Genomic DNA, 22,019 nt, shown 5'->3' on the forward strand with positions numbered 1-22,019 from the left:
CCACTGCTTCCAATCAGCGTAGATAGGAGGGTACGTTTGTCAAACCTCTCCCCAGCCTGAGATGGTGTTAGCCCGTCTCCTCCCCAGTCCTCGGGAATGGGGTGGAGAGTGGCATAGAAGCCCCCTCCCCGCCCCCGGGCCAACCTGCCTCCCGCTAGCCGGCCGGGCGCCTTACCGAGTCAGACCACTGGGAGGCTGGGGGAGCCGGGTTGGGCGAGGAGGCGAGCGAGATGGGGGAGCTCTTATTTTGACAGGGGCCTCTCCGGGCTCTGGTATGAAGGCAGAAGGAGGCAGCCAGAGAGCCCCGATGCTTATTCAGGCTGGGGAGCGGAGCCGAGTGGAGGGGCGAGCGAGGCTCCGGCAGCGCAGGGGACCCCGGGGAGGCGGCGGCGAACGGCGGAGCCAGTGGCCGGACATGCCCCGGACTCGGGGCCGCTGCACCACCGCCGCTGCCCGGAGCCAGCCGGCCGGACGCCCGCACGCCTGGGTCCCCCGGCGCCGCGCCGCCCGGGGACTGCAACCCGGACCCTCGGCGTCCGACCAACAATAAGCGCCCAGACAGCCCCCTCCCCGCCCCGCGCCCACCGTCCCCGCGGGCCTCGGGAAAAGTGAAAGGAGGAGGCGAAGGAAGGAAGGAAGGAAGGAAGGGAGGAGGAGCAGGAGCCGGAGCCGTGAGGTTCGGGGCTGAGACCCCAGCCCTGAGCCCAAGGCCGGGCGGGTGTGCGCGCTCTCCCGCCGCTGCCCGGCGCCCAAGACCATGCTCCGCGGTTGGAAAGCAGGAACCCAGGCGCCCAGCGACCCCCGGAAACCCACTCCCGGGCCGGGCTGGTATTGAGATCAAGGCGTCCAGGATCAAAAGATCACCACCTGCCCGCCCTCCTCCTCACCTCCAACTGGCGAGCAGGAGGACCCCAATCCACCCACCGGCCCTGACCTGGTCATGGCGTCCAACTCCGGCCTGGCGTGAGGACCCCCGACCCGCGCGAGGTGAGGGGAGGGCTGGGGCCGAGGGCGAAAGTCATGCCAGGCCAGCAGAGGCGTGAGGAGGGAGATCCAGTTCGAATTGGGGAGGGGGAACACAATCTGATTGTCTCTGGCCCTCTGGCACGCACCCCCAGGCTGTTTAAGGGGTCGGGGACGCCCCCAGGATTAGTGGAGGCCACTCTTGGGCCCCCAATCAGGTTGGCAGCCCCAGCGCACAGAGGGGAGGGCTTAAGGGCAGCCAGGGGACCCTGCCACCCTAGCACAGAGAACAAGGCCGGCCTTGGGCCAGCTGGAGCAGCAACTCTGCCCTGGGGGCTTCTGGGAGATGTAGTCCCCCTCACAGGCTCACCAACCCCTTGGGTCTCAGCACCCCAGCACTCCTCTCCTGGCTTATAGGAGCTTCCATAAGGAGGTGCGTGGGGACTGGAGATTGCTGGGGGTCACCTCTGCCCCCAAGCACTGCCTAGGAGCAGCGGGGGCTGTGACTGGAGGAGTCTCCCCTGCCTAGGATTCTTAGTGATGTGGGCTTGGCAGGGGGTGGGGGGGTGGGGGGGCAGTCACACAGTTCCTTGGAGGTGTCTCTGCCTTGCTAAGCGGAGACAGCCCCTGCCTTGGTCTGGGGGAGCTCTTGGGGGAGGAATGTGAGGAAGAGAGGGGAGGCTTAGGGCTTCTTGCTTGGCTGGACTATGTCCTGTCCCAGGGCTGCTGGAATTTGGTTTCAGGGGACACCGAGGTCTACTCTCCCCTTCTCCCTCTTGGGAGCTGAGGAGAGTGTCCCTTACAGTCTGGGAGTCTGGAGGGTGTCCCTCTGGAGCAGTGAAGCCAGGATTGGCTTCTGTCTGTCCAGCTTCCTTCCTTCCGGGTTTTTCTGACACCCCCTCCTCCCTCCTCCTTCTGTCTGTCTGCTGCTTGGGGTGTGGGTCTGTGTCTGTGTCTGGGGGCCTCTGCTACAGGGAGGAAAAGTGTTGCTCTGGGAGAGGTGAGCTGGGCATGTGACTGAGCCCCGGGAAACGGGCTTGGAGGCCCCCTTGATCTTTGGCCTTGGTTTCCTATTTTACCTAGGAAAGCTGTCTTCGCACAGTATCTGCTGTAACCCTACTGATGCCTCTGGGCAGCTCGCTGAATGAGACCCGCAGGGTGGGTGGGCTTCCACTCGCCTTGCTCTCCTCCCTCCTCAGCCTCTCCAAGGTGCAGCTACTTTTTCTGGGCTGGGGCTGCCTGGCTTGTCTGCTGCCCCCCAGCACTAGCTTGGCTGCCTTCTCTGGGTCAGGACCATGATTTCATGGCCCCAGGGGAAGAGCATGTTCAGGCCCTGTCTTTCTGGTATCAGCTCTGAGGTGCCTGCTGATAGGAGCTTCAGGACAGGATGAGAATGGGAGAGAAAGGAAGGTAAGGGAATGGGGGGGGGCGGTTCTGGTATCAGGACGGAAGGTGCTGCCCTCCCTCAGCTGATCAGGCTCCGTGGCCTTGGAGAACCAGGCCTGGAAGCTCACCCTTCTGGCCACTTGCCTCTGGAGGCGTTCTGCTTACCTGTGTTGCTTCTGATTGGGGTGGGGCAGGGGTTAATGCTGGAAGGGGTGCTCCTGAAGGGGAGAATACCTATATAACCTTGGATCCAGTGTGACTCTTGTGCTCGGGGTAGCAGGGGCCTCACGCTAGAGATGGTTTCTGGAGGTCCGTATGGAGGCTCCAAGTCTCTAATTACTGAGGTTGAGGGTCCAGGTGGGAAGAGATTACAGAGTCCTGGAGAAGGATTAGTGTTGGTGGTCCACAATCGATCACAGCAGTGGTAATGTACGACCTAGTGAACTTGCTTATTGAGTCTGTGTTGGGCACCCGTGATTCCCCTTGGGTAGTGTCTGCCTCCCAACTTCTGGGTATTTCAGTTAAGCAGGAGCCCTGGGCCGTAGACTCAACTTCCATGAAGAGGCAGGGCAATAGCCTTCTGGGCAGAGGCCTAGTGGGTGGCAGTGTCGACTCAGCAAGGGCTGGAATGCCTGGCACCTGCTTTAGATTAAAGGAGATGCCTGCAAAGGGGGCTGCCTGCCTGTAGGGGGAGGGGCCGGGATGGAGCTGCGTGGAGCCCAGGAGTGGGGTGGAAGGAAAGGAGCAGGGTTGCAGGCAGCAGCAGCTCTGGCAGGAGTGGAGGGAGCCAGCAGTCCCCCAGCTCAGCAGCCCCTCCTCCAGGGAGTGCAAGACAGGAGCTGGGGGCCGCCACACTGCCTCTGGCGCCACCGGCTGAAGTTCTGTCCCAGCGCCCTGGGGGGGCAGCTGCGGGGAGCCAGGGTGTCTGAGTGTCCAGTCTGCCCAGGACTGGAGGAGGCCTGCGAGGAGGTAGGGGGCACTTTGGGGTTCCTTTTGGCCTGATGCCATGTTTACTCTTCTGGGGGCTCCTTGGTTGCTGGTAGTGAGGCACTCCAAGAGCCTGGGCACCCAGGGGTGACGGGGAAACGGCATCCTTTCCCTGTGCCAGGAACCCTGGGCACTGCTTGCTTGCTGACCTCGGGGGAGGGGGCAGAGGGGATGGCACCGTGGGAAAGTGGGCAGCCGTGGGAGCCAAGCGGGTACAGGCTGGGTGCCGCGGGCAGGGAGCCTCTGCCAGGCCTGCTCTCCCTGGGGTGGGGCTGGCTGTTCCAGGGACTGGCTCAACCTGTTGAGCACCTGGCTGCTCTAGCTTGGCATCTGTGCCCCTGCCTGCCAGCCCCACCAGCTGCCCACCTGTAAGCCACACTGTGGGGGCTGCCCCCAGGGATCTGGGGCGAGGACACTCTGACTGGCCAAGGGGCCAGGATGAAGCTGGTAGAGGCTCCTCCAGGGGTGCTAAGTTTCCCCAGGTCCCACCCTCTAACTACCAGAGCTTGGGCTGGAGCCAGTTGGAGGGCCAGGTAGCCAGAGGCTAGGAGCTGAGGGGCAAGGGGAAGAAAACTGCAGCACTAGAGGTGCCGCACGTCACTTGGATGGGTCTCCCTGAAGGCAGCCTGGAGTTAAGGCCTGGCATTTCCTCTGCTGGGTGCCAGGGCCAGGCCTCCAGAGCCCCACCCCCAGCCTGGCTTGACCTCCCCTCCCTGGGAGAGAGCTGCCGACTTTCCCTGGAGGTTGGGGGAGGGGCAGTAAGGGCATCCTGGTGCCCTGGGAGGAGAGGGGTGACTTCCTGGATGTGGGGGTCTGTTGTAGTGCCTCAGCCTCCCGAAGAGCTCCCCTCTCTGGGAACCCAGGTAGGAAGCTCTGGCTTCCCAGGGAGATGTCCCCCACCCTGCCCTGAGTGTGGGTGGTCCTGGGTCCCCTGGAAGGCCCTTGCTGTCCTCCCACACCCTCTGACCCCTAGCTTTAGGCCTGCCTTGGGGCTCTGCTAGCTGGCGGGGAAGGGGAGCCAGCTGCCACTCTGTAGGGGGGAAGGTGGCCACCACCACCCACCCACGGGTCGGGGAAGGGCCCAGGTAGGTTCCTTCGCCTTCTTTCTTCTCTAGTCAGTGGCTAAAGTGGAGGCCTCTCCTTCTCTGCCTCCTTTCCACCCCAGGCCCTCCCTGCTTGGCCCTGGGCCACCTGCCCCTCCTAACCTTGGTGTCTGGCCTAGTCCCCATGCCCAGGGGCTGGGATGCCCTCTGTCCAAGTCCCTCTTCCAATGGGCTGGTGGCCCTGCGCTGGCCTGTCTTCCCCCTCCCCTTCACTCTCCACCCTCCAGCCTCAACTGAGAATGGCCCTGAATCCAGCATTTCCAGCATTTCGAAACCAGGATTGTTTTGAAATCCCTGAGTACTTCTCCACCCCACTGCTCTGACTCCCCTCCTCCCCACTAGCCCAGAATTTAGTCCTCTAATCTGACTTCATGCTGTGCATTGCGTGTGTGTGTGTGTGTGTGTGTGTGAGTTTGTGTGCTAACACATGGCCATGTGCATACTACTCTGTGTGTGTGCTCATGTATCCCAGTGTGGGTCTGTCTTCTGTCTGTCAGTAGTTCTGTGTGACTGGCTGATGTCATTTGTGTTTCTCGAGCTCTCTTTGGCCTTCTCTGAGTATGGGAGCCTCTATGGGTCTTAAGGAGTCATTTTTGGGGAGTTTGGGTTATTTTAAAGAGGTCTCCTGGATGTGTGTCTTTGGGGGTTGTGTCTGTTTCTCTCTCAGGTACACGTCTGGGAGTATCTGAGGAGTATGTGTGCTCGGGATTGTGTCTCTGATGCACGTGCATGTGTGCGTATGTGCGCACACTCAGTGCGCTCCGCTTCTGTTGCCGCCTCTATCCTCCTCCCTCAGAACATGTCTGGGGTGCGTAGCCACAGGTCTCCCCATAGCTCCCTGGGACATGGAGTCCTCTGTCCTTTGATAGGGAGGTTTCTTGGAGCGAGGCCAAGGCTTCTGGCAGTTCTGTGGTCCTTGGAGAGAAATTGTGCAGTGGGGAGACTTTGGGATAAACTGTCCCCAAGGCTGGGCTCTCTTCCTCTGCCCTTCACGGACACCCGGCACCTTAAGGGATCCCAGTACTCCCAGTCCATCCTCTTCTTGTCCTAGTGATATCGTGGGGGCTGTCACAGGGCAGCCCAGTGCTCTCCAGAAAGGGCTGGGGAAAGGGAGTTAACCCTCTACCCTTGGGGTCACTTGCTTCATTGGGGACAAGAAACAGCCAGCCACATCAGACCTGGGAGCTTGGTGGCTAAAGTTCAGAAAAGTTGACTTTGCTAGCTAGGGGCAGACAGCAAAACAAGACAAGACACTTGTATTTCCAGCCTGAGCAGAAGACAGAGGGGCCTGGAACGCTGGGGCGGGGGGGTGGTGATGTGCCACCCCAGAAATATGAAGCATTGGATGCGAGGCCGGCTACCATTGTAGCCTTGACCCTGGGAAGTCCTTCTTGATGTCTGACCTTAATCGTGTTTTACAGGAGGGGGGTGGGGATTGCTAAGGGGAGCTTTCTTTCTTTTTTTGCCAAAGCAAGAGTTGTGTTAGTAGAGTTATGTCTGCATGCGATGCGGGCCCTTGGAATCCCTGATGCCTCGCTGTGACTCAGTTTCCCATCCTGGGATCTCAGGCTATAATTGAATACTTGAAGCACTTGTAGCAAATCAGTGAAGAAGAGGGTTGGGGCAGGGGCTGTTTGTCGGAGTCAAGGGCCTATGGAGACAGCAGCATGAGGTGGGCAGAGAGAAAAGTTGTCTGTTTATAAACCCCCTTCCCATGGCCTCTGGTCCCAGGACTCAGTGGGAGGAAGGGAGGGGTAGAGGCACAGGTTGGTACAGTGCTCAGTGACCCAGCAGGGGGAGGGCCTTGGCAAGGAATTTTCAGTTTGTTTCTCAATCTCTGTCTCTGAGACACGCACACACACACATCACTGCAGACACCTTCAGGAGATGAGCCCAGAAAAGTCACCCAGGTGGCGGCAGGGCGGGGCAGTACCAGATGGGGCCAAGTGGTACCGTGTTCTGGCAGACACCCTGTGCTTGCCCCCTAGAACTGGAAGTTGAGCCCAGCGGGACCTTCCCCAACTCCCCTGTCATGTGCCTGGGAGCACCACAGGCTGGAGAGGGTTAAGTCTGGTTGGCAGGGACACCCCCCCACCCAGTGCAGTGAGAGAGAGGGAGGGGTGGTTAGCAGCTTGCTCTAGTTGGCGTCTCTCCCAGAATTCTTCGGAAAAGAACTCCCCTTTGACCCCCAGTACAAACTGAGCCCAGCCACCAGCCTCCCTCCCGCCTGCCTGTGGGAGCTTCACCCAGCCCCCTCCTACTGAACTGCTAAGCCTGATTCTCTCACCCTAGGCCCTCCCAGCCAAGCCCGGTCCCCAGGGGCATCTTCAGGGGACAAGAGAGACCACATGGGGACACAGGACCCACACCATTCTTCTCCTTGACACAGGATAACCCCGGGGTGGCTGGGGCTGGAAGCTGGGGTCCTCAGGCCTCCCCATCCATCCCTCCACCCGGGTCCTCAGGCCAGGCCGTGGGAGTCCTCCCCCCTCTCCCTGTGGGCTGAGCTCTGAGGGAGCTCTAAGGCATCTCCAGCGCCTTCTCCTTTCCTGCTTGCAGGGGAGGGAGGGGGAGCTGTGCGGTGGGGCCGCTGGGTCAGGCCTGGCTCCCAGCCAATCCACAGAAGTCGTGGAGGGGGGGTGGTGTCCAAGTAGCTCAGGGACTTCCTGGAGCTGCAGGCCCGTCTGTGTGTACAAGCTTAGTGTGTGCGTGCTGGGGGTGGGGCTGGGGCTCTGGGAGGAGCAGGGGTAGAGATTGCTGGCCTGGGGCTTCTAGCTGTGACCCTCTCTCCACAGGGAGCCCCAGCCCAGATCACACCCTTGAGCCTGAGCCCGACACGCATTATCCTGAGGTGAGAGGTCTGTGTGCTTATGTGTGTCCTCACAGCCTCCTCGCTCAGCTCTGTCTGCCTCTGCCGTTGCCTCCTGCTTGGCTTTTTGTCTCGGGCGCCCTCCTCCTGGCTCTCTGCCCCCACTTCTCCTTTCATTCTCCTCCCCCCGGAGGAGAGGGTGCTGACTGCCTACAACCTGGAACCCGGTAGGGGATGGGGGCGGGGCTGGGGCAGGAAGGGTTAAAGCGCCACAGCTGCTGCTCCAGTGAAAGTCCCAGCCGGGGTGGGTGGTGGGGAGCCCCAGCCTGGTCACCCCTGGAGGGCAAGGTACGGTTTCCTTCCCGGGCATCCCAAGTTCTTGCTCCCCTTCGCCTGCTGGCTTTGGCCTCAGCTGGCTGAGTCAAAGCCAGGGTGGCTACCGGCCACAGTAATGTGGTTTCTGCCCTGGCCCCTAGACACACACACACACAGACACACACACACACACGCACACACAGAGGCACACACAGAGACACACACGCTTTCTCCCTACTGCCACCCCCACCCCCTCCCTCCCTCCCTCCCTCCCTGCCCCCCCTCCTTCCTTACTTAGCAACAACTCCCTGAATTCACAACAAACACGCCTGCCTGTAGGCTCCTGGTCTGACTAGGGAAAGCTGGAGAAAGCGGAGGACTGCGAGGAGGCCCTTCTCCTAGACTGTCCCCAGGAGGGAGGGGCTTCGAGTCCCCCCACCCTCCCTGCTGGAGGCCACCACCCCTCAGGGACACAGAGGAAGTGGTCCTGCTCCCAACTCAGGCAATGAAAAAAGTGGGGGGCAGTGCCAGGTGTGGCTGAGCAGGTGCGGGGTGGGGGGGGCAGGGCTGGGACTCCACTCGTCACTAGTGAGTCCCACTTGACCTTTGACCCCCACCTGCGGAGACTCTTCCTGCCTCTGGGCCTCTCAGCAGGGGCCTGTGCTGTTGTCATGGTAACTTGCCTTGCTCCTTCCCCAGACTCTTAGGGACCAGGATGGGTGACGATGTAACAGATTGCGGGTAGATGGGGCTGGGGTGGCCCAAGAACTCTGCTTTCAGAACCCCAGTGGGCCAGGCACCTGTGTTGAGGGGGTGGGGAGTGGTGGCCTCTCTTTGATCTCTTCCCTGGGCAGGAACTGTGGCCTCTAGCTAGGACCTGGTGTGCATTGGGGTTGGAGGGAGTATGGAATGAGGGGGTGAGGCACCAATTCTTTCATCATAGCACAGAGGGCTGCTACCAGGGTGAACATGTATTGTGAAATGGTTAATAGCCCAGCTGCTGGAGTGTCTGAGTTCAAATCCTGACTCTCCTAATTTTGGACTGTGTGCCTCAGGCAAATTACTCAACTTCCCTGGGCCTCAGTTTTCTTATCTGTAAAGTGGGGATAACAAGAGAACCTCGGCTTTCTTATCTGTAAAGTGGGGATAACAAGAGAACCTCGGTTTTCTTATCTGTAAAGTGGGGATAACAAGAGAACTTTCTTGTAGAGTACTAAATTAGAGGATTAAATTAAATAATGCATGTGAAGCCTTCAGGACAGCTTGATGTTACAGAGTAAATGCTCAATAAACGTTAGAGCTCCTCCTCGTTATTATTAGTCATAGCTCTTCACAGGAACTCATGGTCCACCCGGGGGCTTTAGCAGGGGAAGAATTGATGGGGGTGGGGAGAGTATGGACGGTGGGAAAGAGACAGCCTTTCCAACACTTCAGACTCCTAGATTCTAATACCCATCCAGACCCACCTTCTTGCTGCCTCAGTTTCCCCACTGAGGGGAAACTAACATCTTGGTTGCAAGTTTGCCGAATAGCCATGCGCCTGGAGAGGGGTCTGAGGTCTTAGGGCCTGTCTCCCTCCACATCTCCCAGCACTTCTCAGGGCTGAGCCCTCCCTCCCCCATGCTATTAGCTCAGATCAGCTTCAACACCCCTCCCACCATCCCATCCCCTGATGCTCTGTTCCTTCACCAGGCTGAACAGCCATTAAGACACTCTGTTCTTAAATGGCTTAGATGGCCGCCTCCTCTCTTTCCTGGCCTAAGGGGTCAGGGACCTTCTTTGGGGAGAAAAGTAGCAGTGTGGGGCTGTTATATGGATGGCAGCTGTTAGGCCTGCCTTGGGGCCCAGGGTCCACTGGATTCCCTGTACCCTGCCTGGGCATCTTCTCTGAGCGTGGCAGGGCAGTGCCCAGGCCTGTGATATGTATAGAAGCCCAGATGGGCATGCCTGGCACCTGCTGCACACAGATGGGCAGAAGCCCATCCTGAAGCCCAGAGGAGGGGTGGGGTCATACCAGCATCCAGAGGACACCCCCAGAATCCTTTCCTCTGCGGCGTGGGTGAGTGTGGGCAGGGCTGGGTAAAGTTCTGTTTCAACCCTGTGTTACCTGGGGCAGGCCAGGGGAGAATGCTGAGTGACTCTGGGTGAGCAAGGCTCCGAAGGGCCCCGGGATGAGAGTCAGATGATGGAGGGGGTAAGGCTTGGGAACTTCTGGGTGAGGAGCCCAGCACTGGGCAGCAGGGATGTTGTGCCCACAAAGAGGGACGCTCTGCAGATAAGTGGTTTGGTCTTCTGGGAAGTGCGTGTCCAAATCTCTGGAGAAAGTGGATTTAGATGTGGCAGAGTGCCTGGGATACCAGGGCTCTTGGGTACCTTCTCTGGCCTGGTACCAAGGTGGGTGGGCTGGAGCCCCTGGGTCTACTGACCACCTCCTTCTGGGAACAGAGGGAACACCTCCCTTCCATGGGCCTGGGAGTGAGGGCTCAGTGTTGGCCTGGGCCATGCCTCACTGCTGGGCTGGCCATGCCGCTTTTGCCCAGCCCCTGGGGCCTGTTCCTTGGGCAGGCTGGGGCTATTTTTGGGATCAGGCTGGGGCTCTGGGGCTGGTTTCAGATGTTCCAATGTGAACAGGAGAAAATGGGAACAGATGGCTGGAGGGTTCCAATCAGCAGGTCCTGCTGGGAGCAGGTTATTTTTAGGGCCTTGTTAACCCTTTGGGGGCTGTGGAGCCACCCTGAGAGGGACAGCCCTCTCTAGTTGAGAAGAGCACAGGTCTTCTCTCTGGACCTCTACTTTCAGAACTGCTTGTCCCAGTTGCTCTTCTTTTCCTCTCAGACCCTCCACTCTTTAAAGAGGCCCAGGGCAAGAAAGTAGGCTCCAGCTTCCTCCCAGCCCAGACCCTGCACGGAGACTGCCAAGGAGTAGGTCGGGGAGAGGGGTGGCTGGTGGAGGGGATGGGACTTGGGCCACTGTTGAAAGGAAACTCCCCTTTGCTTTTCTCCTGGGCTTTTGAGACAGCCCTGAGGCTAAGAGAGTGGATAACTGCTCTCTGGGTTCATGCTCTGGGTTTGAGTGTATGTCGATAAACCCAGTCATGCCCAGGGGAGTGCTAGCTGAGGGAGCTGGCCTCTGTGAGGACAGAGAAAAAGCCAAGTTTTTGTACTTGATACCACTGGGATGATGCCCCTGGGCCCCGATCCCTTGGATACTCAAGAGCAAATATCTCGAGAGTGCCCATCTTTACCAAATGCCCACGGATTTGGGTGCCATGTAGGGTGTAAAGAAGGGGACATCATGGCCAGAGGTGGTTTGTTGAGGGCCGAGTATGTCACAGGCATTCTGTTGGATGGTTTCACTATTAGTATCTCACTCGATGTATTGATCCTCATTTTGCAGATGAGGAAACTGAGGCTCAGAGGGCTGAAGGGATGGACAAGGTCCCGTCGCTCAGAAGGGGTGGGATGTGATTGGCATCCTTGTTGGCCTGACTGCAAACCCGGTTCCCATTCCACTGCATCACTCACACTGCCAGTGTCCCAGCCCCAGAGGGCGAGGCTGACAGGACTGGGCCTCCTCAGGGAGCAGGTCTATGCAATGAGTGTAGGAACGGAGGCCTGGGGTCAGGGGACCCTGCCTGTCACTGCTCTCACAATCCCTTAAGCCCTTCTTGCCTGAGGGTGCCAGGACTGACACCAGAAACCCCATTTGGCCTTCCTGTCTTCCCTGCGGGAGGATCACAGGCATACATCCTGTCTCATCAGCCCCCACCCCCACCCGTCCTGGCCCACATGCCCCTGCTTCCTGTAGGGTCACAGCAGTCTGGATGTCAATGTGGGCAGAGCCCGAGGGCCCTCCAGCTGCTGCTGGTGCCAAGAGTTTGGGCCAGGCCTGCGAGGTGAGGGCTGGGAGGATGCCTCTGATGCTGGCAGTACCTGGGGGAGAGAGCAGAGCGGGCAGGCGGGCTCTGGGTGAGGTCCCGCGCCCCATGGTGCACTGCCTGTGCCAGCAGTCTGCCCGCACTCGCAACTCCCACAATGGCCCCATTGTTCCCAGCCGCCAGGCAGTCAGGCAGTTTGGAGGAGGTTCCTGGGCCACCCCTAATCCCCCCCCCCCAAAAAAAGGGCCAGATTAACCCCTTGGAGGATAGAGGCCAGGTGAGGGCCCACAGGGAGCTACCCTGCCCACTCCTCCCTTCTGGGAATCCAGGCTTGGGACGCCACCTCCCAACACGTGTACCCAGCGACAGGGCATCTGGGGAGATCGGGGTTTCCCACAGGGTGGGGAGTAGCACCTAGCCCCTCTCCCACCCCCAGGGTGGTGTAGGTGCCAGGGGGCAGGAAGTGCCAGTGGGGTGGCAGGCGGAGACCAGATATATTTGGGCCGGTGGGGCTAATTCCAGCCACCGCTGCCTGCCCTGCTGGCTCCTGAGCTCCTTTCCTTCCTGTGAAACCAGAGCTGGGTTGGGCCTAGCTCAGGATTTCGGTGGATTTAAAGAGGCAGCACCACCCCTGCCAGCCTGGCTTCCTCTCCCCTTCCCGAGGTAGGGTCTGGGGCAGAGAGAGGACTGGAGAACTGCTTGCTCCTCCCTTGCCCCAGGCTAACCCCTAGCCCTTGCCCCTGCAGGGGTACCAGGCTTTTGGCACTCCCTTCTCCCAGAGCTTTGGGTGGGTGGGGTGGGCGGGGGTGGGCTGTGGTTTCCTGTGTTGGCTGTTTGTGCCTGGCCCAGAGTGCCCGCTGCCTGCCTGGGCTTCCTGCCCTGTCTTGTTTCCTTGTGCCCCCCTCCCCCTCCCCCTCCCCTCCCCCTCCCCCCGGGGAAGGCAGCAGCCAGAGATTGGGCAGTAGCATTTGGGGGCACCCTACTGCCAGGCCGTGACTGCTTCCCAAGGCCTGGCCACTTGGGCACTGGCTACGGGAGCCAAGTGAGGTGACCTCCGGCTTGTCTAGGCAATGCCACTTAGTCTGGTGGTTTCCAGAAGGGCAGAATCCCCACCAGAAGCACCCTGTTCCAAGACCCCAGACTGCAAGGTCTGGGGCCAGGAGTTTCCATGTCCCAGCAGGGTTAGGGTTGCCTTGACATCACCCTGGGGCTGCAGGTGGGGTAGGGCTGGAAACTCCCAGACAAAATGGTTGATTTGCATGGTCTCCTTTGGCAGGAGGTGGGCGGAAGTGGGGAGAGCTGCTAGGAACCAGGGTGAGGGGAAGGCCCCCCAAGCCTGGAAGTCCCCACACAGAGGGTCCCAGAGCAATACCTTGGTTCTTGAGCATATTTCCTGCTGGGCTCTGAATCCTTGACCTCCCCACCCGGCTGAGTCACCACCTCAGGAAGAGGAAGTGACCTGGGTGGTAGAGGAGAGCTTCTAGGGACCAAGGAGTCCTGACACCCAAGAGAAAGGGGACTTGGGACCTTGTTGTCTTGAGCGCTGCCTCTCCCTGAGTCAGTGGCTGAGGACCCCACCACTAACACTCCCAGCAGGTTCCTGTTCTTTCAGCTACCGCAGGGTCCTAGCAGCCCATTTCCTCTCTAGAGGTGTCTGCCCACTGCGTGTGGAAGCATGGACCCTCCAAGCGTGTTCTCACTGCCTCTTTGGATGGTTCTGAGCTGGGCAATAAGACTGGTGGGCTGGCTGGTGAACCAAGGAGAGGCTCCCAAGGTGGGGGCAGCTGGAAATAGGCAGGTTGCCCCGTCGAAGCCTTCCTGGTCTCCCTCCCCCAGCTGAGGTCAGGCACACTTTAACCCTTAGGTCACTGCCCCCCACCCTCCACCCCGCACCCCACGTTGCACGAGGAGGGCCATATCTCAGGCAGGCTTCGTCTCAGCAGCCTCCTGGGCTCCATTCTCATAGGTCTGCCCCTGGCCTCTTCACTCAGGTGACTGGCACCTGCTCCCTGTTTGTGAGCACATGTCACTGCTCCCCACACTACCCCCTAAGAGGCAACCACAGCGCTGTGTTCCCAGAGCTCCATCCCTGTCCTTTCACCCATCTCGGGGGCTCCTGGCCTGGTGCCAGGAAGCCCCTTCACTGTTTGTTTAAAAACTGCACCCACCAGGAATCAGTTTTCCTGCCTCCCATCCCCAAGGTTTTCCAGGTCTCTTCCGGGGACTGTGAGTGCTAGAGGAGGACGGGGATCTCTGGGATCTGGGGCAGACCCCTGAGGGGCAAAGGGGGGAGGTGTGAGATGGGAAAGTCCTGACTCATCTGTACTTGACTCAGCTCGTCCTGCTGCTGGGTGGGAGCGAGAGGGTGGAGTCCTAGAGGGGAGGGCAACTCCAAGATTCTTCTAGAGAGGAGGCTCGCCTGACGGGGTACCCTGGAGAGGACTAATTTTCTAACAGCCCCTTCCCAAATTATTAGATGTCCTGATATTTGAAGCTGTAAACAGAGGAAAGTGGGTGGCCTTTGCCCTGCCCCAACCCCGGGAGGCTGGGTCCGGTGACCTGCGGCGTGTGGGAAGCCCATCTGTCTGGTGCAGGCTCAGATGAGCTGTCATGACTTGAGGGGAGGACACTGCAGTGTAGAGGAAACACCAGGGGAATGGGGTCTTGGTGCTGCCATGTAACGGCCATGTGACCCAGGGGCCTGTCACTTCCTTTTCCCCGATCTCAGTTTCCTCACAGTGAAATGGGGATAATAATGCTGTCGTGGCAGATGATTGGCAGATGATTTGAGGATCAGCAAGGTGGTGAAGGTGGAAGCCTGGGACCCAGGTCAGCCCCATAGGCCTGCCCCTAAGCCCAGGTGCCCTCCAGCTCTCCCCACCTCAGTCCCCCCAACCCCCCCCCCCACCGCACCCGACCCCGCGTGATGCAGGAGATGGGGGCTGGCAGCAGGCTGCTTCCCAGCCAGGCCTTGGACTTTGGAATCTTCTCCTGAGGAGCCTCCCTCCCTAGAGACAGAGCTGGGGTGGGGAAGGCCAATGTGCCCTGGGGTTAAGTTAGGGTTAGACTCCCACAGGGTCACTGGTGTGCCCCCCACCCCCAGGTCCCAGCCCAGCCTCCGGCAGCTCGGCAGGGAATGTGGGCAGGGAATGTGGGCCGGTGTCTGACTGGGCCTGTCACCGGGACAAAGCTTCTGGCCCAAGACTCCTCCTCTCCCCCCACCCCTTTCTGGGATCTGCGCGGGGAGGGGGGGGACAGGGCTGGGGGCAGTCGTGTGAGGCTTCTGTGTTTGTGTAAGTCTGTTTGTTGGTGTATCTATGGCCCCGTGTGTGTGTTTCTTTGTGACTACCGGGCTCAACTTTCTATGGCTCCCTTGTGGCCGGGCCTCAGTCTTTTCATCTGTTCAGTGAGTCGATGCGCTCCCTCTCTGCCCTCTGGCCCCCTCTGGAAACATGCCCTAGGCTGCTTCTGTGCTCCTGCTTCGGCCAGCGCCTCCCTCGCCCTCCCGCACACCTCCGCGGGCCGGCGTGAGCGCGCCTCTAGTTTCCTGGGCTCCGTGCGTGTCTTTGTCTCCCCGTCCACGTGTGAGCTGCGAGGGTGTGTGAGTCAGAGTTTGGGTGCTGGTGGGTCCCAGCGCCCCTGCCTGGCGGCGCCTAGCGCTGGACCGAACCTCGGCCCCGCCGTGGCGCGCGCCAGGCCCCTCGCCGCACTTGGCCGTGGGTCTGTCCGGGCGGCGCGTGTGGGGCCGGGAGAGGCACGCTGCAGTCCTGCCCGTCGCCCGCTCCCCGGCTCGCTGGCTTGCTCGCTCGCTCGCTCGCTCGGCCTCTCCGCTCTGGCTCTGCCGAAGGGGGCGGGGTGGGGTGCTGGGGCGGGGGGAGGGGAGGCTCCTGCATTCTTGCGGTCGGGGAGGAATCTGAGCCAGCGTTACTGGTCTCCAGAAGAGCCCAGCTGCAGCCCCGGGGCCCCGCCAGGCCTCTCGCTGCCCGCCCGGGCCTGCTGGGATGGGCACGGGCTAGGCCTCGAGCTGGGGGCGGGGCATCGCCCCTACCCGCGGCCCCCTTCCCGCCTGGGCGCCCAGGGGCAGGGCTCAGAGCTGGGGGCGGGGCGCCAGGGGGTCCCCCGCCCCCCGGGTGAGGGGCGTGCCTGGGGGCGGGAGTCCCCCCCTAACCCCCTGGGGCCTGACAGACCTCGCGGCCGCCCCAAGTGGGCACTTTTGCAACCCATCCTTTTAGTGAATTCTGCCCCTGTGGCCCGGGGTGGGGGGGCCTTGCTAGAGACTGCAAGCTCCCTGAGGGTAAGGTGCGGGAGGAATGGGGATAGGAGCGGCCACTAGGATCCAGACCCCGACTAGTAATCCTTCCTTGCCATTCACACCCTACCCTACCCAGTTCCCTAGTCCCAGGGCTGTTGGGTCCTCCCGTCTCCCCTCCCCTTCTCACACCCCCTCCCCAAGTCACAAGTTTTCTCTTTGGGGCTTGTTGCTGCAGTCCCTGCTCCAGTACCGAGTACCTGGCTGGGCCCTGGGCACGCACAGGGGCCGTAGCCCCACTGTGTGTGGGAACCATGAGGATCCTGGCTAACAAGACAAGGTGTGTGGGTGTCGCGGAGGGCGGGATATGTGTGTGGAGTGAGGGGAAGGGAAGGGCCCAGTGGTGATGGGACTGAACTGTGCAGGCTTGGAGAGCGAGACCCCCTGAGTACCTGCCTTCCAGGCCACCGGCGGGCTAAAGGGGGGTCAGAATGGGAAGGCCTGCCCCGAGGCAGGAGCCCACAGCTTTAGTGCCTGGGCCCAGGGGACAGAGGGGAATGGCAACCAGCTAAGCCTGCTGTTCTAGTCCCTTCCAGCCCTTTCCTCTTAAAAACGGTTTGAGCAGACCCCTGCCCACCCCACTGTCGGGTCCGATGGCGCCCTCTGGCCTCAGTCTAGCTGGGGGTGGGAGCTGGAGGGAGGGGCGGTGCCTGCCTCCCTCCCCTTCTCCAGGAGAAGCCGGCAGACAGGGCCAGGCGGCAGCAGCAGGACAGCAGAGCTGAAATAAATCTGAGCTGGTGTGGAATGAGGGGGGATAAATATCCTCTCCCGTGATGTGATCTTTCCAGCGGCTATTAATAGGTCTCCGGGGAGGGGGAGGCGGTGGGGGGAGCGGGCTGGAGCTTAAAGGGCCCGCAGCCTAGGCTGCAGGAATCCTTGGCTTCAGTCTGCTTTGCACACCAGTCCCCTCCCCATTTTTTTTCCTGCTCCTGCCTGCCGGCCAGGCGTACTAGTACACCCCCTTGAGGCATTCCCCTCCTGCTCTGGGGAGCTGTCTGGACCAGTGGGTACCACTCTCTGGTGTGCTTTTCCCCACTTCCCCAGGGGAATGGGGCTGGGGCAGGAGCAGTGACCCTCAGGTCCTGTGCCCCTTCCATGCTGGTGTTGGGACACATGGCAGTTGAGGTTGGGGACCTTGGAAAGAGTCTGAAGACAGCAAACCCTTGACAAGAGGATGCTTAAGTGTTGGCCAGGTGCTAGTGGAGGGGGGTTGCCATGGAGGCTTGCAGTCTGTTGGATGCCGGGGGCTGGGGGTGGGTTGGATTCTGCCAATGTGAGGCCCTGGTTTTTGTTTGAATTGTGGGGATTGGAGGGTGGAGGGGGTTGCCCCATCTTCACTGCCCAAGGTGGAGAGGGGAATCAGCCCTTCTCTGAGGAGCCATGGAGGGGGGTAGGGGATAGCTGGTGGTCTTAAGATGCCACTCAGCCCCCACCTCCCCTACCACTAGGTGAGGCAGGATGGGGCGATTAAAATCCAGGCGTGCTACACCCCTAGCAGGATTAACTTTTCATGTCTCTTCCACCTTCTCCAGGTTACCCCACCCTAGGAGGAGAGAAGCTCCAGGGAGCCCGCCGCTGTCCCCCCGCGGCCACTGCCCCCCTGCCCCAGCCAAGCCAATGCACCCAGAAAATAAGTTGACCAATCATGGCAAGACAGGGAATGGCGGGGCCCAATCCCAGCACCAGAATGTGAACCAAGGACCCACCTGCAACCTGGGCTCGAAGGGCGTGGGGGCGGGGAACCATGGGGCCAAGGCCAACCAGATCTCACCTAGCAACTCAAGTCTGAAGAACCCCCAGGCAGGGGTGCCCCCTTTCAGCTCGCTCAAGGGCAAAGTGAAGAGGGAGCGGAGCGTGTCTGTGGACTCCGGAGAGCAGCGAGAGGCTGGGACACCGTCCCTGGATGCGGAGGCCAAAGGTATCCCATTTCCTGATCCCCAAGACCCCAGCATCTTCCACAGCCCTAGACTCACACTTGCTGGGAGACCATCTTTCTAGCCCCCTTGCCTAATCCTCAACCCCCACTCCTCTCCAGCATTTATGCCGGGGACACGTTTCTCTTACCCCCATTATACCCACCCATCTGGTCATTCTCTCAGGATTGGATGGAGATGTCTCATCCTTAGGTGCCACCCATGGAGGGGCCACACAGAGTGATGGGGCCTCTGGTCGGTCAGTCTCATGCCTCTCCTGCTTTCCCACCAGAGCCCCCAGAGCGGGAGAGGGAGGTGCTCTGGGGTGAGGAGCAGACCCTCACACTTCCCAGGAACCTCCTGGTATCCTGGCTGGTGGGAGCTATGGTGTAGGCACTGGGGCCTGGAAGAGTAGCAGCAGTTTCCCCCTCCCCCCCCAGCCCTAATTAGAACCAGTTGTGGTTGGGGATTATGCTGGGCTTGGTGCTGGGTGGGGGAGGGGAGGCAGGCAGCAGGGCTGTAGAGAGAAATCAGAAACAAATGGTGTGTGGTGGGGGCCAAGGGCTGGCAAAGTGCCCACCATGGCCGGGGCAGTGCCCCCTGGGGTGGGGCATCTGGGAGACGGGGCTTGGGAAGGATCCCGGGGCCTCTGGGTACTCACTCTGACCCCTGCCTGCCTGGGCAGAAGTGGCACCCCGGAGTAAGCGGCGTTGTGTGCTGGAGCGGAAGCAGCCATACAGTGGAGACGAATGGTGCTCAGGACCGGACAGCGAGGAGGATGACAAGCCCATTGGGGCCACCCACAGTGAGTACCCATCACTGCCACGATGCTGTGGCCCCTGGTGCCCCCAGAGGATAGCTGCCCTAAGGGAACTTCCCTCTCATCTAGGGCTTCAGAAGGCCCAGCCTGGGAAGAGGGAGCAAAGGGTCAGGAGCCCAGGCTCCTCCTCTCCCATCTCACATCTCTGACTCAGTCCCTCCCTGCACTGTGACAGCTCAGTTGCTGCCTTCCAGGTGCTCGGTGGCCCCCTCTCCCTGGGGACCAGGGTGGGGTAGGTTGAACCTCAGGTGGCCTCTCCTGGCCACATCTATACCTCCTCCCGTGAATTCCTGGCCTATGCTGCCACCTACTGGTTATTAGAGGGAGGGCGGTGAGGGTCCAGCATCACTGGGAGCTGGACAGCTGGCCCGGCTGCGCAAAGCTGTGCTAAGCCTGGGTGTGAGCTGACATTGCCTGTGTGTCTGGTGCCCTTCCCTACCCTCTAATTGACTCCTGGCAAGTGCCCGGAGCGCATCACCAGGACAAGGAGCGGGTGTGGGTGGACGCCCACCCCTCTCATTCTTGCATTGATCAGCATTTATTTGGGCCTGGCACTAGTGATGGGGGAGAAACGGACATACTCCTGCCCTTGGGAAGCCGATATACATTGATTTGATGCTTTCCCTCCAAGCTTATGTCTGTGTGTGGGGAGAAACAACTTAATGCGTAAGAAACTAACCAGAGAATGTTAAATTGTGAACTTGTCGAAAACCAGACTGTAGAAAGAAGGAAGAAAAAAATATGCAGGATACTTTTTGCTACTTTGTTTTATTTAATCCTTATAACAGCCTTGTGAGGTAGGTGTTACTATGATGCAGAGGAGGAAACAGACTCAGCAGATGTTTGTGGAAAGGGCAGATCATGTCTGTGGAGGTGGTGTATGGGATCAAATACTGAAGCCTCTGCAGCTGGCGGCACTTTAAAGGTCATCTGGTCCCAGCCACCCCCCACCCCCACCCCAGGGGACTCACTGGTGGTCCACAAGCCCCTGGCCAAACCCTTCAGTGATAGATGGGGGTGGTCACTGCTTCCCAGGGCAGACCCTCATCAATTCACTTTTATAACACTAGACTGTACCGTTGTAGAAACATGAAAACACAGAGAAATCAAAGAAGAAATTGTTAACACCCCATACCCGATACCAAGGCAAGCACTTACCGTTTTAGTTATATTGCCATTAGATTCTCGAAGGGTTCTTGATGGTAGGGCAGTATAATGTAGAGGTTAAGAGCACAGACTCTGCAATCAGACTGCCTGGGTTTATATCCTGGGTCTTCCACTTATTATCTGTGTAAATTTGGGAAAGGGCCTCAGTTTCCTCATCTATAAAAATAATCTTTTTCTCTTAGCGTTGTTGTGAGGAGTCAATGAGTTGAGACATGTAGCACACTTAGAACAGTGTTAGCTTTTTTTTTTTCTGGCTGCAGTGGGTCTTTGTTGCTGCACGTGGGCTTTCTCTAGTTGAGGTGAGCAGGGGGGGCTACTGTTCGCTGCAGTGCACGGGCTTCTCATTGTGGTGGCTTCTCTTCTTGCGGAGCATGGGCTCTAGGCTCATGGGCTTCAGTAGTTGTGGCTCGCGGGCTCTAGAGCACAGCAGGCTCAGTAGTTGTGGTGCACGGGCTCAGTTGCTCCGCGGCATGTGGGATCTTCCCGGACCAGGGCTCGAACCCGTGTCCCCTGCATTGGCAGGCAGATTCTTAACCACTGCACCACCAGGGAAGTCCCCAGTGTTTAGCTTTTATTGTTATCATTGTACTAGAAGTTATTTTATTGAAATAAAGCCTGCCTCTCTGCCCATGACTCATCCCCAGGAGTCCTAGTTTTGTGTGTTGAATGTGCACCTTCCTCTTCCCTGGGGCAGCCCTCACACATTGAAATCAGCTCTCAAGTTCCCCTCCCCCCCCCAAACTTCTGGCTTTGTTATTCTATGTAAAACTGGAGAGACAGGGTCCAGAGCAGGGCCCTTAACGAGGTAGGAGTGTTAGAGAAGATTTCTTCAAGAAGAGGAGCCTGCCAGTGGGCCTGCGGGAAGGTGGCTGCTGCCCCAGCTCAAGGGAGACAACTTGGGGCAGTAGGTGCTCTCACTTACTGTCTGCAGGCCAGGCACTTGATGGTGGCAAAGTTCCACCCACTCGCTAGACCTATGAATGACCAAGCGTAGATCTTTTGTAGGCGAGGACTTACAGTCAGGGCTGTGACCATGGAACAAAACCTCGCTCGGTGCCGAGGATGGCCAGTCTACCCTGGCAGTGAACCCAGTATGTCAGGCTTTTGTAACTCTCTGTTTTCTAAACAGTTTTTTAGTTTGTGACATGGTTGTGAACTTGCTGTAAAAATAGATTTCTTTGACCAGCCCCTCCCCCTCCTGCTGGGCTGGAGTTAGTGTTTCCGTTTTACAGATGAAGGAACTGAGGTTTAGAAGGAAGAAACATCTTGTTCATAGGTTGCAGAACAGTTAGTGGTAGGGCTAGAATGAAAACCATTCAGCGTTTGAATCATCAGCTGTACAAGCTCTTTGCCTTCTCCCCTCACCTGGCCAACGTGCATACACATGCACAGACCACGGCGAGGGGTCGGAGCAGGGCCACGCTCGGGGCTCTGCAGCCCCTGCCTGGTGCAGACCCTGGCTCTGCACTGCCTGGCTGTGTCACCTTGGGTGAGTAACGTCATCCCTCTGAGGCTGTCAAGTGGAGTATACGACAAGTGGAGTGTACGACAGCTTCCTCCCAGGGATGTGACGATTAGATGGAATCACATCCATAAGCATCCGTCAGGGTGCCAAGCATGCGGGAGCCTATTCATAACGGTCACATTTTCCCTCTCCCTCCTCTCCACATGGTCTGCACAATTTCCATCCTTTTCAAAGGTCTAGGGCAAGTATAGAAACTAGACTAGTGAAAATGCCCGATTGGGGCCCCAGATGACCCTGTGGACACGAGCTATGAAGCAGTGAGCCTCTCTGTCCCTGGGCATCTCTGGGATCGTACGGTAGCGGCAGGGGGGTGGGCGGCTGTCCCCCCACTGGATCTCCTCTCTAAATCTGGGCCTCTTTCCCTCTCCTCTCCTGTGCAGATTGTAATGTAGCAGACCCAGCCATGGCGGCCCCACAGCTGGGTCCTGGCCAAGCCGCCCAACTGCCCCTCAGTGAGAGCAGCGCACCAGGCCCCCCGCATGGGCCTCCGCCAGGCCTCCGGCCCGACGCCCCCGGGGGTGGAGGCGGGGGTGTCCCGGGAAAGCCTCCCTCACAGTTTGTGTATGTCTTCACCACCCACCTGGCCAACACGTAAGTGCCTCAGCCCTTGTTTGCCTAGCACCCCTCAGCCTGGGGTCCTGAGTGAGTGCCTGCAGGGGGCCAGGGTTGGCTTGGGTTGGGCTGGGTGAGGTTGAGGGCTCCTTCCTGCCCGCCTCTCTGAGCTGTCTGTGCCCGACCCTCCTGTGTAGGGCTGCGGAGGCAGTGCTGCAGGGCCGGGCCGACTCCATCCTCGCCTACCACCAGCAGAACGTGCCCCGTGCCAAGCTGGACCAGGTGAGTGTGTC

The 22,019-nt window shown here is 59.5% G+C and overlaps 1 protein-coding gene across 6 annotated transcripts in view; it reads left to right on the forward strand.

Moving 5' to 3' along the window:
• Nucleotides 1-22,019, forward strand: part of BCL9L (BCL9 like) — a 28,950-nt gene continuing 6,931 nt past the window's right edge. Inside the window, exons 1-7 of one of the 6 annotated variants that reach the window (XM_027082113.1) lie at nucleotides 1-987; nucleotides 7,235-7,290; nucleotides 15,928-16,029; nucleotides 17,282-17,667; nucleotides 18,348-18,467; nucleotides 21,555-21,765; nucleotides 21,924-22,008. In XM_027082113.1, the coding sequence (XP_026937914.1) occupies nucleotides 16,004-16,029; nucleotides 17,282-17,667; nucleotides 18,348-18,467; nucleotides 21,555-21,765; nucleotides 21,924-22,008 (828 nt within the window). In that variant the 5' untranslated portion in view covers nucleotides 1-987; nucleotides 7,235-7,290; nucleotides 15,928-16,003. The other 5 variants (XM_027082112.1, XM_027082114.1, XM_027082115.1 and 2 more) reach the window with 5 other exon arrangements.

This window comes from Aethalodelphis obliquidens, unplaced genomic scaffold (genome assembly GCF_003676395.1).
Source record: "Aethalodelphis obliquidens isolate GAN/ISIS:26980383/991018 unplaced genomic scaffold, ASM367639v1 scaffold46, whole genome shotgun sequence".
Lineage (NCBI taxonomy): Eukaryota > Metazoa > Chordata > Mammalia > Artiodactyla > Delphinidae > Aethalodelphis > Aethalodelphis obliquidens.